Genomic DNA, 18,256 nt, shown 5'->3' on the forward strand with positions numbered 1-18,256 from the left:
GTAAGCCTTCAATCACTCATTCCTTATGGTGTAATAAATAGTACTAAATAGTAAATACATATCCTTATATATATATATATATATATATATATATATATATATATATATATATATATAGAGGGTTAGGTTCATTTGAGACCACTTATATTTTGTGAAACCGTGAGACGCATTTGTTTATTTTTTTTTATTTTTTTTTAGTTAATTCATGTTCCGAAAATAATATTTAAAAAAAGAATTTTTTTGATTTTTCCATTTATTTTGCATTTTAAAATTATTTTTAGAATATGTACAGTGTAATATTCTATTTAGAATATTTCACGTATTTTTCAAAAAAAATAGAATTTTTTTTTTATTTTTTTTTTATTTTTTTTAGTTAGTTCAAGTTCCGAAAATAATATTTAAAAAAAGAATTTTTAGATTTTTCCATTTATTTTGCATTTTAAAATTATTTTTTAGAATATGTCAGTGAAATATTCTATTTAGAATATTTCACGTATTTTTCAAAAAAAAAACGGATTTTTTTTTATTTTTTTATATTTTTTTAATATTTTTTTTAGTTAATTCAAGTTCCGAAAATAACATTTAAAAAAAGAATTTTTGGATTTTTCCATTTATTTTGCATTTTAAAATTATTTTTAGATTTGGTCTCACGGTCTCACAAAATTAGAATGGTCTCAAATGAACCTGAACCTATATATATATATATATATATATATATATATATATATATATATATATATATATATATATATATATATATATATATATATATATATATATATATTTAGTGTTATGTAGGATTAATATTCTTTATGTGTATATATAAACACAGAGTAAGAGTCAAAAAAACCTTAGTTTTCTTGATCATTTAATTACAATGTTCATTCTATTTTTTCGTCATTCGATTTCATCCAACAAATTGTCCCTCTAAAGATACTTTTGCTGACATGATCTATAGTCACACCTTGATGTAATTGTGTTTCAGAAGCTCTATTACACAATATCTAATGATATTCTCCACAATATCTAATGATATTCTCCACACAATCATCAAATAACATTTCATAGCCCACATTGGAATGAAGTTCAACATATCTTTTGGGAGTAAAATATATTCTCGTGCAATATATCTTGAACAATAATTTGCCAAAACCTGTCAAGACTTCTCCTATGGTTTTACCTATTTTTTAACACCCGACTAAAAATAAAGTACACTCCAAGATGATTTTTTTTTTCTTTTTAACAAAAGAGACTATTTCATATTAACCATCATACAAGTCATTATCATCTTACAACAAAATTAGGTTATACAAGATCAGGATCAAGTCGAGTTTACAATTTTAACAAAACATATAATAATAAGTTTGTTTATCAAAAATTCATAATACACTATGGGATTCATCCAGCCGGGTAAACATTTGTTAAAATCACATTACTCAATAGCTTATGCCTGCGATTTACTTGTAAGATAACGTAATATAATTTATAACTTTATATTACTTTTAACTATTTTTGTTAATAGAGTTCAATCTCACTCTGGAAATATTTGATTATTATAACTATTGGTTTTTAGATATTTTTTGTTTAATTTGAAACTTTGATTTAAGTTTTATATTTAACATATTTTTACATGTTAGCTATCATGAAAAAAATATTTGATCATTTTTTAAGTTTATTTGATATTTTGATTTAGATTTTGCATTTAATATCAAGTTTAAATTAACAAAGTACATATATTATATTGATAATCCAAAAGTTCAATTTAGGTTTCATATTTAACACCATATTTAAATAAATAAATTAAGTATATTATATTATATTTGTAAATTTATATTTGATCATTTTTTAAGTTTATTTGATATGTTGATTTAGGTTTTGCATTTAATATCAAGTTTAAATTAAGAAAGTACATATATTATATTGATAATCCAAAAGTTCAATTTAGGTTTCATATTTAACACCATATTTAAATAAATAAATTAAGTATATTATATTATATTTGTAAATTGGTCGACGTAGATTGGATTTGGGTTCAATGTATTTATTAATTAAGTTTGAAGATCTCAATACAACTCAACATGTTTATTTAAACAAGTTGATATTTTCAACTCAAACCCACCTCTTAGATAAATAAGTTGTCATCGAATTGACCTATTTGTGTAATTCTTAACCCAACATTTAAATAAATGGACTAAATTCGTGTTAACCCATTTTAAACTTAAAATGTAAATAAAAGTAACTAAAGATTATACTTACTTAAATTAGTTTCAAACTTAAATAAAATTATAACAAAAACAGAATCCTAATTCATAAATTATTCAAATAACAATAAAATTTTTTATCATCTAAATAATTTAACTCGCATTTTTACTGCTCCGTTTTTACTTTCTACATAATTTTCCGCTTTATTCTCTATCATTTTCGCCGTTATGGCTCTGCATAATTTCTCACGTTGAGCTTCCGCTTTTGCTGCATAAATAGTTAAAATTAAAATAACTTTTATATATATATATATATATATATATATATATATATATATATATATATATATATATATATATATATGAAAATATATAAATACGAATTAGAACAAACCTTCTCCAAAGACTGAATTTTTTAGACAAATAAATATTACAATAATAATTCAAATAGACTATTAATTTTATAATAATATTTTACATTAAATAAATTAAATAAGGTCATAATTTGATAAGTTAAGAGTTTCAAATCAAAATGATTATATTACAATAATAATTCAAAAATTCATCAATTGTAACATATATAAATATAAAAAATAAATAAATAGATATATAATAGCATAAGGGTATCAAATATTGGTAAAATGTGCCCTTTAGTACAAATCTTGTTATCCGTATCAAATATTGGCAACTTAAAATGCGTTGTTATAGTGCGAAATTTCATTCCATCTTGGTACAAATCTTTTTTATCTCTATCCTAATAAAAAAATTGATTTATTCTTTTTTTTATCTTGTGCCACCTCTTCAGGTCTTCTAATTAATGTCATGTTATTTATTAATCTATTGATTTTCAATTTTAAATTTCTCATTTTAATTACATTAAATTAATAACATTAGAATAAAAATTAAAATAAAATTAATTCAGATTATATAAGGTCAAATATTTATTTAAATCAACGATTATAACTTTATATAATTAAAAAGATATATCTTAATTAACAATTTGTTTAAAATAATTGATTAATAACTTTGAGTTTTATTATAAAAATTTAATTAATTTTGTACCTCTAGTACACATACAGATACTAGTTGGATATCAATAAAGAAATCGACTTCCCTTCTACTGTTTCTACATCTAAAACGGAACGTTTATACCCATATCACATTCATTAAGTTTGCCAAATCCATTATCTATCCATACGAGTGTGTGAGTGTTTGACACAGGGTGGCATGAGTTGTAGACATACAGATACAGTTTCAAGTCATTAATTACACTCTAAACACACCAAAATTCCCCATGCAGCTCTTTATGATGCCCCAAAAGTGGTAAACTAGAAGAACTCGATCACTAAATCTGATTATTGCTTAGTTGTACCATGTGTAATGTGTGTGTATTACTATGTGTATTCGATCAGTGATATCTCCTGAAAATCCACTATAAAAAGACGAAGCTTCTGACAATAATTTGTCACTGAAAAGAAAACAAACACTATCTATCTCGTTTTCCTTAAGCCAATGGAGAAAGTTCATACATCACATTCACTGATCTTGCTTCTTACCCTTCTCATTGCTTCCTTCATTCTCACAACCTCAATAACCAATCCCAATCACCAAACATCAAATTTCAAGAATCAAAATGCAAAACGTGTCAAAAAAGGCGAGGTTCGTGTTCATGCAAAAGGTGAAAAAGATCAAGCAAGGATTCCGTATCCAGCTTATGCTTCTGCTGATGGTTTTCAGGAGATGGAAGAAGGTGAGAAAGATGATGAGAAGATGGTTCATGGCCTAAATGGGGATCTCTATTACGATGGGCCCCCACAAGGTTACTTTGGGTACCCCTTTCCAGGTGGCATCTTTGGATTCCCTCGTGGTATTTTCGGGTTCCCTCGTGGCTTTTTTGGGTATCCACTAGGTTTCAGAGGGGGGTTGCTTCCAGGTGGTTATGGTGGATTTCCAGGAGGTTATGGCGGTTATCCATATCCAGGAAGCTATGGTGGATATCCAGGTGGCGATGGCGGAAATCCAGGTGGTTATGGCGGTGGAGGGCCAGGTAACAAACCTGGTGGTGGTGGTGGTGGTGCTGGTGGTCATGGAAGTGGTGGAGGGTACCCTGGTTATGGAGGTCAAGCTAAGGAGGTGAAGGGCAAAAGAGTCAATCCATGTGATTGAGTTCTTCTGTTATATATTATTAGATTAAATTAATAATACCAGCTCCTAGTTTTATAAATTAGAGAAGATTTCGGTTTTCTTGTGTTGTTGAAGAGTTCTGTTTCAGGTTCTAGTGAGGTTTGTGCTAGTTTAACTGCTATGGTTGACTTGTATCTTGTGCAGTGAAAATGAAGAAATAGTTTGAATTTATAAAATATTAATAAAAAGTTTTTGGTTTTGACAAAGTTTCGCAATGTAAATCATGTATACCATTTTGAGTGCAATTAGGCCGTACTTTTTTTAATCGAGTAGTACTTTATTAAACAGTGTTTATGTTTATAAATATTTGTAGAAATGATAATTACATGTACAAAGAAATGGAAGAGAGAATAAATGAAGGAGAAGCGAATCAACGGTGGCAATAGTTGCATCAAACTTACAAGAATGAAGTTCATATAGTGATTTGGAAAATCTTTGAAGATGAGATAGCTTCTTTTTAACTTGTATATATATTTTATAGTTTATCTCAATCTCCTAGGGTGTTTGTTAGTTAGCTTTTTTTTTTTTAAAAAAAAACTTAACTTAAACTCATTATTATATTAGATGTATGGAGAATAAATGAGGGACAATCACAATTTAATCGATTATTATCTATGCGGTTTATCTTTCACCCTAAGAAAGACCTTGTTGTGATCTAGACCTATCACAATCCTAAACACCCGAGTCCCCCTTCTAGCATTCATGCCTCATCTTTCATATTCATCTATAATTATATTTCAGATTTCTGATAGCTCTATCTTTTTGATTTGGATAATGTATCTATCTTTACTGATATTAGGAGATGGCGGGCCTACATTTACATTTCCATTAGTTTTCCTATTAAAAAAAAATAAAACATAATAAAGTCTACATGCGAATGCGATCTTTGGTCACGCAATTGGATGGGGTAGACAGAAGTTGATCTCATAGATGATGATTTTCATTAACAAAATATCATTTTTACTTGGATTATGTAACAGATCTTTTCTTATTCCCCTCCCATGTATGTATATCATTTAATTATACCGAATAATTTTTTTATTTACAAATTAAGCATTATAAAACTTGTTAAGCTCAAAATTCTTAAATAAAAGTATAATAAGCATAAATATGATAGATATTTTTTAGAAAAAAAGACAGAAATTTAATAAAAAAAACGTGATTTTTCAAACATTTATACCATTCATTAGTAGTCACATAAATAAAAATAAGTTGTACTGCAAACTATTAATAAATTTCAATTTTGCATTAGAAATCGACAACTACACAATTTAATTTCAACAAATACTTTTCACACGATATAATCTAAAAACAGAACATTTTTACAAATGCCTCATTCATTAGGTTTGCCAAATTGAGAAAAATTTCCTCATGACTTGTAGACATACATACAATTTGGTGTCATTAATATCCGATAACTACACTCCAATCAGAGAAAAAAATCCCATGCAGAGACGCACTTTATGAGACCCTGTAATTAGTAAACCAAATGAATTCGATCAACAAATCTGGTTGCTTAGTTGTACATCAAATACTGTGTGTCTTTGTGTGTGTATTACTATGTGTATTCAGTATTGTCTCCTCAAAATGCACTATAAAAAGACAGGCTCGGAAAACATAATTTGTCACTGAAAAGAAAACAGACACTATCTATCGTTTTCTTTAAGCCAATGGAGAAAGTTCATACATCACTTCTCTTGCTTCTTATCCTTCTCATTGCTTCTTTCATTCTCACAACCTCAACCAATCCCCAAACACCAAATTTCAAGAATCAAAATGCAAAAAGTGTCAAAAAAGGCAAGGTTCATGTTCATGCAAAAGGTGAAAAAGATCAAGCAAGGATTCCATATCCTTACGCTTTTGCCGATGGTTTTCAGGAGATGGAAGAAGGTGAGAAAGATGATGAGAAGATGGTTCATGGTCTAAATGGGGCTCTCGATTACAGCGGGCCCCCACAAGGTTACTTTGGGTACCCCTTTCCAGGTGGCATCTTTGGATTCCCTCGTGGCATTTTCGGGTTCCCTCGTGGCCTTTTTGGGTTTCCACTAGGTTTCAGAGGGGGGTTGTTTCCAGGTGGTGGTTATGGTGGATTTCCAGGAGGTTATGGTGGTTATCCTTATCCAGGTGGTTATGATGGAAATCCAGGCGGTTATGGCGGTGGAGGGCCAGGTAACAAACCTGGTGGTGATGGTGGTGCTGGCGGTCGTGGAGGTGGTGGAGGATACCCTGGTTATGGAGGTCAAGCTGAGGAGGTGAAGAAGGGCAAAAGAGTCAATCCACATGATTGAATCCTAGTCTTATTATTGGGTCAAATGAATAAAATCAGCTCCTATTGTGTTTTAGAAGAGTTTGTCTAGTGAGGTTTGTTCTAGTTTGGCTGCTATGGTGACTTGTACCTTGTGCAGTGAAGTTATAACATGAATAAATAAACAGAGGTTATGTTATGTAAAGTCAGTGATTTTATAATTTTGGATAATTCAACTCACAATATTCCATATCATTTTGATTTGATCATATATCATAATACAATATATATATATATATATATATATATATATATATATATATATATATATAATAACCAAAAACTGATAAAAACACAAATCTTTCTACCCTGAAACATTATTTTTCCACAACAGATTACCGATAAATATATAAATATCACTCTACACACATAAGATCATCAGATAGAGCACATAATAACATATATCCAGAAAATCACATACAAAAGACAGATATTGAACTCGAATGGAAGAGGGTAAAAAGGTAAATTAAATATAAAATAAGCTTATCTTTTTTCCGGCTTCTTTCTCCATTCAGTGCGACACCTGTTTATTTCAAGACCAGTACCCGAAGATCTTAATAGATGCAAGAATCGGCTCAAATCTTCTTGTCCATCTCTTTGAGTTTCAGAGGAAACAACAGATCCATTGGTTTCTGAAAGGTGTTGTTCATCATCAGCTGATTCATAGCTAGTGAGTGAATCGACTATGTCATCTTGTTGGCATTCACGTCTGTAATCCAAAGTAATAGCTTGCAGTTCATGTGTGTCAATGATTTCTGGTGGAATGCTCTTTTCAAAAAAAAAAAAGTATCAAAATCCATCATAACATGAACTGATTGCAAATATTGTCTCAGGTTCATATAAAATCACTAACCTCAAGAGCCCATCCAATGTAGGTAACATTGTTAACATGTTTGTTCATATCCAGATCAGATCTCCTTGGCTGTTGTGTATATATAATATAATATAACTTATTAGATGAATGTTGTTAATATATAAAAAGAGTCACCACAAGAATAGAGCTTATAGATTGTGGAACTTACAACAAGTCCTAGTCTTGTATATTCAGCAGGATCTTCAAGTTTTGCTATTTTCTTCAGACTGTTATTGTTCTCTTCAGGAAATGCTAATCTGGAAGCCATAAGCTCAAAACTGTAACAACATTTTTATAGATTTTTTAACTGAAATAATGGCAAAAATGAAGGCTATGAATACCTGAGTGTCCTTGGGCAAAAAACTAAGTATTCTTCTTTGACATCATCACTGACTTTCTGCATTCTTCTAGTATCCTCATTCATCATCACCCATTTGCTGCAGATTTAATCATTTAGATTTAGCTAATAAAAAAAACATATGAGATGAAGGAGGTAGAGAAGAAAAGAAGTTTAAAACACACACACACACACCTTGTAGCCCTTCCAATGATCTCACCATTGGAATAGTCTTTGAGGATCCAATCACGTCTGGTCCCCATTCTTCCATCACCTTGAACCCAAGTCTCAATTTCAATCACATCGCTCCTGTTACACATAAATAAAACTTCAAATTGAAAAAAAAAAAATGATAATAATAAGGTGAAACTGTGAAAGTTATGATGAAAGAGTTTGGTGACAGATTTACCAAGCAGGGTATCTGTATACTTCAATATGCATTCGTAAAGTAACCCATATGAGATGCAACTTCCTCATAGTGGTTGTGGTGGCAAATCCATCAGTAGAAAACCCAACACTCTGAGCATGATTACCTCCAACCTCCTGAAAATTAATTGGAATTTGTAGGAAAGGCTGTTAGAGTAACATCAAACGGCAGTGTCTACATATTATATGAATATTCATGTTCGAAGAGCAAGTTTGCATGGAGCCTGGAGGGTATAACTGGTGGCAGTAGCCTACTGTGCAGGGTTTCAGGTATGGAACAAACAAGCAACAATAAGAGAAGAGCTTCGATTTAGCACTCAGGTATATGAAAAAGAGTAGAATACACTCATCAATTAAATCTACAATATGATCCAATTTAGCATCTTCAAATCAATGCTGATATACTGCACTGAAATGATACTAGTACACAGAGTACTACAAGTACCTCTAATTAACAAGCTTCCACAAGTCTAATATGGAGCGACATGCATTGACTAATTCAATAGGTGTGACAAGCAAGATAATTGGGGCGAAATTACAAATCGATTTATGATTTATAGTTTTATACTAGTGGCTAGAGTAAAACCTAACCTGCAACAGATTGGCAATTGTTTCAATGGTAGCAGTTTTGTTAATTCCAACTTCATAACACCTAATAACGAACTTCTCCTTATACGATAATCCATCCTCCGTCAAGCTCCCCAGCCGGAGCTGATTCCCCAGGCTCTTTTCCTTCTCCGCCTCAAGTAAACTAGCAACGTTGTTCGAATGCTCCCCAGTTGTTACGGCCAGTAACGGAGAAACTCTCCTCGCCGATGAATTGCATAAAAAGACGTTGTATTGTCTATGGTTTGAGATGAAACCGATGGATCGGGAACGAGTTAGGGCAAAATTGATGTCTTTGCCGGAGGCATTGTACGTCGTCGCCACCGCTGGTGCTCCTTTCGATAACATAGTTGCTCTTCTCTCCAACGTCAACGTCCACACAAAATTTCTCCGATAGTGACGGATGGGGAGGGTTTTCTGGTTCGTTGTTTCCAAGATGAAGAAGATGGGGGTACTTAAGTAATTGTCAAAGGATTTTACTCGGCTTGACGGCTTTACTCAAAATAAAATAAAATCAAATTGAACATATCTTGAGTACTTACTAGTGTTTTGTTTTGTTTGGTTTTGGCGTTGTCCGATCGTTCATTTATTATTATTATCTTTTCTATAATTTTTTTTATTGTTCACATTAATCTTTTTATTTTTATTTTATTTACAGGAACTCGTGTGTTTGTTCTATGTTTTTCTTGTGTTTTATCTTAAAGTTCACTTTAACTTCTTATTTCTTTGTTTGTATAACTTCGTAACCTTAATCTTTTATGTGTATGTCAAGTTTAGCCCTTATTGTGAAAAAGGTGGCATTTGAGTACGCAGGGCGTACGCTCAGCATACTCATGCACGTATCATGGATGCGGAGGCCACCTAGTACGCTGGGCGTACTAGGCTCAAAGTGAAACCCTAATATCTTTTTGTGTCTCTATTTAAAGAACATGATGGTCTCATTTCTAGCCATCATTATCGGCCTCCAACCTCCTCCAAACCCTAATCCCGTTTCCATAGTTTGTGTGAGTGTTTGTGGCTCATTTGAGTGTTGTTGTTAAGCTTTTGATGAAGAAGGAACCTTGAAGGAAGGATAACTTGTGCTTCTAGCTTGTGGGTCTGAACTCTACCTCAGTTTGTGCATCTTCCAGAGGTATCAAGTTCAAAACTTATTCATTGTATGTTCTAGTTCTTGTTTTGGGTCCTTTTTAGCGTTTTAGGTCCCAAGTTTGGAATTTTGTGAGTTTGGTGAGCTCATGAGTTATTCTTCTGTCCTTTTAGGTGTATTAGAGTGTTCTAGTCCATAAAAAATGAGTGCTTGGACGTTTTTATCTTTCCATGCATGAGTTGTATGACCTTTTGTGTAAGAAAAATGGAGTTTTTGGGATTGGGTCTTGACTAGCCATGCAAAGGCTTAAAGTTCGTAACTTTATGAAGGAATAGGTCTTATTTAGCCCAGATCAACGGTTGGAATGTTTGTCTTAACGAGTTAAGACCAAAAGAAGTGAGAAAATGGATACTGAGGAGTACGCCATGCGTAATCCCAACTACGCGCATCGTAGGGTGGAGAATCCCCGTCGCATGGTCTTTTACCCTTCTAAGATTTAGCTGAGAGGCTTGGTATAACAATTTGGGGTTATTGATATTATTATTAATTAGAGTTATATGTGGCATGTTTAAGAGGAGTCTAGACCGACAGTTTGGGTGAGAGGTTACTTGCTTTTCTATGAAAGGTGAGTCTTCTCACTATACTTATCAGAGTGGTGATGCATGTATTGACCGGAGGGTCTTATTTGTGTTATTGACCGGAGGGTCTTATTTGTTTATACTAAGATATGTGTTATTATGCATCCTGTCTTTGTGAATATGTTGTTATATTATTCTGTGTGTATATTGAGTTATGACCGGAGGGTCCATACCGAGATGTGAGACCGGAGGGTCCTTATTGAGACTAAGCCATGATAGGTTAATTATTTGTGTATGTGGTATTTTGGAGAACTCACTAAGCTTCGTGCTTACAGTGTTGGTGTAAATGTGTTTCAGGTACATCTCAGGATCGCGGGAAGACACCAACATGATTGTACACATTCTTTTGGTGATCGGATATTTGAGGATTTGGGGGTATTATGACTTTGTTTCATGATAACTTGTATTTGACAATTACATTTTGGCATGGATTGATGCTATGAACTATGTTTTGAGAACTTAAAAATGAAAAAAAAATGTTTGAAATTTGTACTATTACACATTTAATATCCCACAACCCAATAAAATGGTATTTTTAAGGCTTTTTGTTGTTTGAAATTTTTTTTTTTTCACTTTATTCTTTTTTAGAAGAAACAATTTAGTGATCACAACACACCAAGTGAAAAGGCAAACGGGCAACAAATTGCACCGTTAAGCCTTTTTGTATGGTAAAACCAATTCTTTTGAATACTACATCCTTAGATCTAGAGATATAACATTGATATGCATGATCCGGTGTACTCTATTAAGAAGTTTCACCACATTCGGCGCGAGGAAACCAAATGTATCAATCACAAAGGGTATGAACATGTGTAGATTTTCTATGCATAATTTCTCATGTTTTGTGACCTTGCATGTAGCAACTTTTAAAGAAGTTTGTCCCGCCTTGACACCCCAAGCCCTCAAGCCCACGAGATTGGATACCACACAAACACACACACACAGATTGGATACCAATAATAAATACATTCTTTAACAACCTTATTTCTAATTTCTTAAAAATCAAACCTGTATGGTTGTATTCCCTTTTGTTTACACTATCCGTTTGCCCGTGCTAAGCGACGGGTGCGAATAAATTCTTTCAGAAATTAGTTCTTAGAGGCGATTACTATTCTTGCGCAAATAGGTTCCTACATTTAAACAATTATCAATAAAAGTCATGTTAGCAAATTCAAAATCAATAAGAATTAAAAATGAAAAGTTAGGATTATTTATAAATGTACATGAACATATGATTGATTGTGCATTATTAATCGTCCAACACTTATTTATACGTCACATTTGATATATAGAATTCATCGTCGATATTAATCGTGCTAAGCAACGGGTGATGAATAATAGTTTGTTTCGTAAATTAGTTTTTTTTTTATCAGCAATGTTTATTTGAAATCTGAAATTTGATGATGGAAATGTATCTTTTAGTTTGGCAGAAAATATATTTAATGTGAGACGGAGTCAGATGGCGAATACGATGGCGTTGATAGTATCGTTTCGGGAAATTGTTTTTTTTTTTCGCGATTGTCTTCTTTTCGGGGTGGACACTTTAGGTTCTAAAAGTGTGGAAAAAAATGCAAGAAATGGAAACGAAGTTTATATGCTTTTTTTTATAGCATCTTAATTATGATTATACTGCATGACTAAAATTGAAATTAAAGTTCAATTTTTTTAAAAAAAAAAACAAAAACATATTTAAAAAAGTTTAAAGTTAAGTAATTAAAATATGATGTTATATTACACAAAAAATGTATGTAAATCGCTATTTCTTACATTTAGCCAATCAGGGCATTGCACTTTAAACATGGACCAAAACCACAGTAGTGTTGGTAGTATGTAAGTACATTGTTATTCAAACAACCCTTCCTTCAAAAGCCCCTCCAATACCTACATAAATAACGGTTTACACATGTTTGGTTATTCTGAAAACCAAATTTAAATATAAAAAAAAAAAAGCATGTTATACTAAAATTGGATTCGGTTATAATCAGTTCGGTTTTTTAAGAAGTGAAATTAGGTCAAAAAAATCTGTTTTTCTTGGTTAAAGGAATCGAGTTTTTTTAGAAAAACTGGAAAAAAAAAAGTTTCAATTTTTTGAAAAACCTATATTAAACCACCAGTTAGGATTTAATTGGACCAGTTTAAAAAACGGTTATAGAAAACACATATTTCGGTTTTTTGGGCTATAACGGTTACAGGAAAAAAAGAATTCTTTTGTGCACCTCTTCATATGCATGATATAATGCTCTGCACCATAAATAATAAAATATAAGCCCATAAATAATAATTGTGGAAAGTAATAGTAAAAAAACCTATTTTGTTATGAACTCATGAGTGTTATTGTATGAATTCTTAGAGATAGATATTGAACGCATAATTTGTTATGGGTAGAAAATTATAAAATAATTATATATTATGTTATAAGACTTTCATATCGTTATAAAGTTCTTTTTGTTCATTTTTAACTCGTCTAAATGAAAAAAAAAATAACCAAAATGCTCAAATTTACCAAAAAGTCTAAAACAATCATTTCTTGTATATTTACTTAACCATGAGCCTTAACAGGGGGTAAAACAGTCAATAAACCAAATAAACATCAATTTATATTGTATTTTGTGATATTCTTACTTTGTTCAGGGGTGTCATACTTCTTTTTCATGCCATCTGAATCAAAAAAGTGCATGTTACTTGTAACTCCTGCTTCTCTAGCTTCAAGAGTTGGCTTCTCAAGCACTCTGTTATACGCCTGTAACACGCATCACAAAATGCTATGTAAATAATGCTGACATGTCATGTCACATAAAATTTAAAGTTTATAACATAAAAAATTATAAAGCTTTTGGCAGTATTTCTTTAAACGTGCTTTCAGCTTCAGTTGTTGATCCACTTTAGGCAGCTCAAGGAAAGACTTTGATTTGAATCCATCAACAACTTTGGATTGAATTTGCCTCTTCAAATGATAGTAATCACTAATACCCAAATTTAAAATCAATAAATAACTGTTAGTAAATTAAGTTACAATAGAGGGGTAAATTCGTAAATAAGGTACATTCTCTTTGCTGTTTATGTCTCTCAATGCCACTTCCATTCAAGTTTCCTAAGACAAGTTTTCCCAGGGCGATTGAAATCACATGCAATGCAGTGGGACACAAATCGTCCTTAGAAACCAAAATTGAAATCGGTGCATTAGACCAAATGGAGAATATGTATATTGCTATTGATAAGTAAATTCATCTCTTATCTATGGATATACAATTGTATTAAAAGTTTAATATATACTTGAAAGTTAATATTTGATTTTACGATACAAAAGTTACAACAATCGTCAATCATACAACTTTTTTCATTTAGAACATGATACATAAAAGTTGATGCATCTATATATTGGTAGCCATGCATTAAACATCAAATGATTATTAAAATATCATAATAAACAGCATATACAAAAATCAGAATAAAAACCATAGCAATTTTGAAAAAATGCATTAAACATCAAATGATTATAAAAGTATCATAATAAATAGCATACATAAATCAGAATAAAGATCATAGCAAATTTGGAAAAAATGAAAGTCTAACAGAGGGTTAAATTGTTAATTATATAAAAATTGAACTTAATTTAAAAAATAAAAAACATAATTTAATTTAAAAGTTTATTACAACCTAAATAGATTTAATACAAAAAGACAAATACGTTTTTTTAAATAGTATACAAAAAATCAAAACGATTTGTTTTTCTATGTCTACCAAAATATAGCAATGTATTTAATTTTATAAATAAAAAAATTAAACTTAATAAAAGTTTAATACAAAATTTATCAAGAAACATGTAAAAATAAGATAAAAAAAATGACAGCTAAAAACCATGGACTAATTGATAAATCTTTATTATAATTTTAATATATATTAATTATAAAAATAAAACACACTTTTCTTGTCCAATATTGACCCATTTTAAAAGGTATTTGAGAATAGCAAAAACTGTTTTTTTTTTGTATAAAGTTGTTCTTTTATGTATTTATATGGCAGGTTATCTAAATAAATTAAATGCATGAAATAGCAAAATAGTTTCATTTAGTTTTTGTAAATATGATTGACAAATAACCATATTACAACATTATAATAGTTAAATCCAAGCCTTATGAGATTTTTCATATTATAATGTATAATTGTTACCTCCAACATGCTTGGACATACCACCACTGACAACAAAACTTAGTCAACGCAGCATGCTCAAACAATATTCATGTTATTTTTTGTCATATTAATAATTATTAAAAAAACAATCAGCAACAAGAAATCACCGGTTCTTTCAACTTGAGCCTCAACCCAATTATGCCATCAAAATTGTGTCACCTCAAAAAAAAAAAAAAATTGTCATAAATCTAAGTAGCCCCTTAATAAAAACTGTTAAAAGAGGTTTTATTCCTAGTTTAGTTTTAGGGGTTGGTGTATATGCATAATGGAATTCACACAATGTGGTGATATTTTACATCAAAAATATAAAATTAAAGAAAAAAAATCTTGTGAACCAAAATCATTGCATTTAGTATCTTGTAATGATTATTAAAGACAGACTACATGATTTAACTTACTTTTGTGACTATACGACCAATTTGGGAATGGACGTTGTGGTGATCTTGTAGCAAATAGCCCCTTTTTTCACCTCTCAATCTTGTCTTACCTGCAACATTGTTGGATGTAGATTTTAAAATGATAAAAAGATTGAGAGAATTAGAACAAGACATCTGATGGATGTTTCCATAAGTTGTCAAGATTTATATTAAGATAAAAAAATATATGTGATCCAAAAAAGGAAATACTCTTCAAGGCCTTCAGGAGAAGATGGTGGGAACCACGATGTATCACATTTGTCACTTTAAAGTATCCTTCAAATTCAGCTTTTGGTGTATATTCCAAATCTTCTATATCTTCACCAACACACTGTAAGAAAACATTAAGAGTGAATATCATATATCAAAAAAGTAAAAAATCAAAAAGTCAATAGCATGTAGATGTACAGTACACTTAAAGCTTAATAAGTTAAGATGTAATCCAATCTGTGAATCTTGTATCTTCTGGGGCAAATGTAGAGCCAACGTCAAAGGCTAATTTGGCAGTCTGATATTCTTCAAGACTGAAACATGATGTCCTGTAAAACATGAATACTCTAAAACTAATAGAATCAAAACATGCCAGAGTTTCTAAATGCATTTTTGAAAAGATAACAAAAATACAGACCCCCATTAACCAAGAAATTGAGGAAATGAAAGACCTTCTGAGTAGTCCAACCATATTCTGACACTCTTTGTTGGATCCGAATTAATTGTACCTACAACCATCCGAAATCATGCCTGATCAGTAACTAATAACTATAATCAAGGATGCAAAAACGAAATCATGTCATGAATCCAAATGGAAAGTTTATAGTAATATCCAAGCTATATAACATACATATAATGGCCAAACAAAAGAAACCCAAGGAAGTTATTATAGAAAATTAAGTCTACAGGGGTATTTTTGGCATTTCTCTCTGAAATTAACGGTTTGGAAAATGCAACAATATTTACTAACTATTTCATTAACCTCATGAAATGTTGTGATTATGATATTAAATCAACACAAGATGAGATTGCATTGCAGGCGTGAAGCAAAAAAAGAATAAGAAAAAAAATTATACCTATTTGTGAGATTGTTGCACCTATGGCGATCCTATTGTTTGTCTGAACTAATCCTAAACATAGCAAGTATACATATGAAACCAAATTAATGTTTGATATAAGTAATTAGGCAAAATAAAAGTTTACCTGCCAACAGGCTTCTACTGTTCAGATCTTTGCTAAATGAACCGGAGATAGCCCGTAATTGTGAAAGATTGAATTCATATGGATCTGTAACAACAGGCATCCATACGTTTATACTTACCTGCCTATGTTGAATGGATTTCATACCAAAAAAGAAAAGGAGTGATAGTAATGAAGACTGGAGTATTGAACCTTAAATAACCTTGGTCATTGTTCCCCCTTCATCATTGATCAGGATTTAGTCGGTGATATGAGAGCTCCTACCATCGAATCTGGAGCATCCTATGAAGAAATGGAGGCGACATTGTGGCCATGTGGTGGCATTGAGTAATGCTAGCTTTGGGAAAAATCAGTGTAAGAGAGTTTCGAATTAGCGAGAAAAAACCCTAATCTTCAGCTTCGCTTTGAGGTGGAGAATCGGTTTCTGGTATGAAGGGAGCTTCCGTAGGGCAAGGATGCGATTTGGTTCGACGGCAGCTGTAACTATTGTACCTTTTAATTTTTAAGAAAGAGGCAATATTAATAATAATATAGTAAAGATATGTTGCATCCTAAATAAAATCGACATAACCATGATTTCTTTTGCCTATTAACCTGCAAAATTTCCAAGTTAATGGGGGTAAAGAACGAAATAATTACTTCATTTTAAAATCAATAACAATAACTCCAAAATCAACCAAAATCAAAAATATTTCATAATGAATCTAAATAACCCATATTTTCATAATCAACTATAGGAAAGAGGTTGGCTCAAAAATTGCAGACATCATGAAGTGATTCAACTTCAAATTGATTAACATTTACTAAGTTCCAATTCCAATTTGTGGTGAACCCCATTATAAAGTAGTTTCCAATTAAAAAAAAAAAAAAAAAAAAAAAAAAAAAAAAAAACCACGAATATGAAGAATCCAAAATAACAAGAGGTAAAAAGGCATTCGAACAGATAAAAAATATCATTCAAACCGAGCAATTGGTGAAACACATTTAAGATCAGCATCCAATTTGAGAATTATAGAGAAAAAATCCAAAAACATGAAAGTCAAAGTAACAAGAAATTAACAACGAAACAAGTCAATATAAAATCAAACGTATGAAAAAGTATTCAAATTTCCAAAAAAGCATGTCTTTATTTTTGGAAGGAGAAGATCTCGATTGTAAGCAAGATTACAATTTGACAAATTAAAATTAAAATGTATCGTCTTTTGTCCTAACTTTGTCAAACAAACGTCTTTAGTTTAATTCAATGTTTTAAAAACCGTTTTTTTAATTGAACCGGTCGGGTGACGTTTTACCGGTTCAACCGGATGGTTAAACCGATTTTATATTTTTATATGTTTTTAATTATCTTGCATACATTGATTACAAAATTTTTCATCTTTTTAGTATTACAAACGTAAATAGAATCCAACATATAAAAACAATCATTATAGAAATCAAAATCAAATAAAGAAGTTCAAAATAAACACAAAAATCCAAGAATGTCCGGTTCAACCCGGTCCATTCTGGTTTAATTCAGCCGGTTGAACCGGTTTTTTATCAAAACCGGCCGGTTTAATCCGGTTAGGAAATCGTTATAAAACCGGTCCAAATTGAATCGTCCTCACTTCCGGTTCCCGGTTCAACCGGCCGGTTCGAACCGGTTTTTAAAACACTGGTTTAATTACGTGAAGGAAACCATTTTATTTAAAAAAATAATGCCTTTAATTTCCAAAACAAATCATAACTTTATTTTAATTTCCCAACTTAATTTTGTTTAAAAAAGTATTTTGCAGGTATTATCCATTGTTCTATTTTTTTTATGAAGGAAACATATTATTTTAC

General features: G+C 31.0%; 1 protein-coding gene and 1 long non-coding RNA gene across 27 annotated transcripts; both read right to left on the minus strand.

The window, feature by feature from the left end:
- Positions 1–6,974: 6,974 nt before the first annotated feature.
- Positions 6,975–9,411, minus strand: LOC145072625 (oleoyl-acyl carrier protein thioesterase, chloroplastic-like). The gene is made up of 7 exons (XM_079019082.1): positions 8,898–9,411; positions 8,290–8,423; positions 8,076–8,189; positions 7,885–7,980; positions 7,713–7,800; positions 7,544–7,612; positions 6,975–7,458 (listed from the first exon to the last, which is right to left on the minus strand). Exons 1-7 carry the CDS (start codon positions 9,258–9,260, stop codon positions 7,174–7,176), a joined length of 1,149 nt encoding a protein of 382 aa, XP_078875208.1. The 5' UTR covers positions 9,261–9,411; the 3' UTR covers positions 6,975–7,173.
- A 1,944-nt stretch (positions 9,412–11,355) lies between these two features.
- On the minus strand, positions 11,356–16,943 carry LOC145072541 (uncharacterized). 26 transcript variants are annotated; one of them, XR_013691065.1, is made up of 10 exons: positions 16,628–16,943; positions 16,439–16,522; positions 16,312–16,365; positions 15,658–15,963; positions 15,455–15,575; positions 15,227–15,315; positions 14,936–14,987; positions 13,260–13,600; positions 12,405–12,518; positions 11,356–11,767 (listed from the first exon to the last, which is right to left on the minus strand). It is a non-coding gene; the product is annotated as an uncharacterized LOC145072541 (long non-coding RNA). The 26 variants fall into 26 exon arrangements; XR_013691064.1 differs by having other exon boundaries at positions 13,260–15,315; positions 15,658–15,783; positions 15,907–15,963; positions 16,638–16,943; XR_013691055.1 differs by having other exon boundaries at positions 13,260–15,315; positions 15,658–15,768; positions 15,907–15,963.
- Positions 16,944–18,256: the final 1,313 nt, after the last annotated feature.

Source organism: Lactuca serriola, chromosome 9 (assembly GCF_051521515.1).
Source record: "Lactuca serriola cultivar US96UC23 chromosome 9, Lser_US96UC23_V15, whole genome shotgun sequence".
NCBI classification, from domain to species: Eukaryota; Viridiplantae; Streptophyta; class Magnoliopsida; order Asterales; family Asteraceae; genus Lactuca; species Lactuca serriola.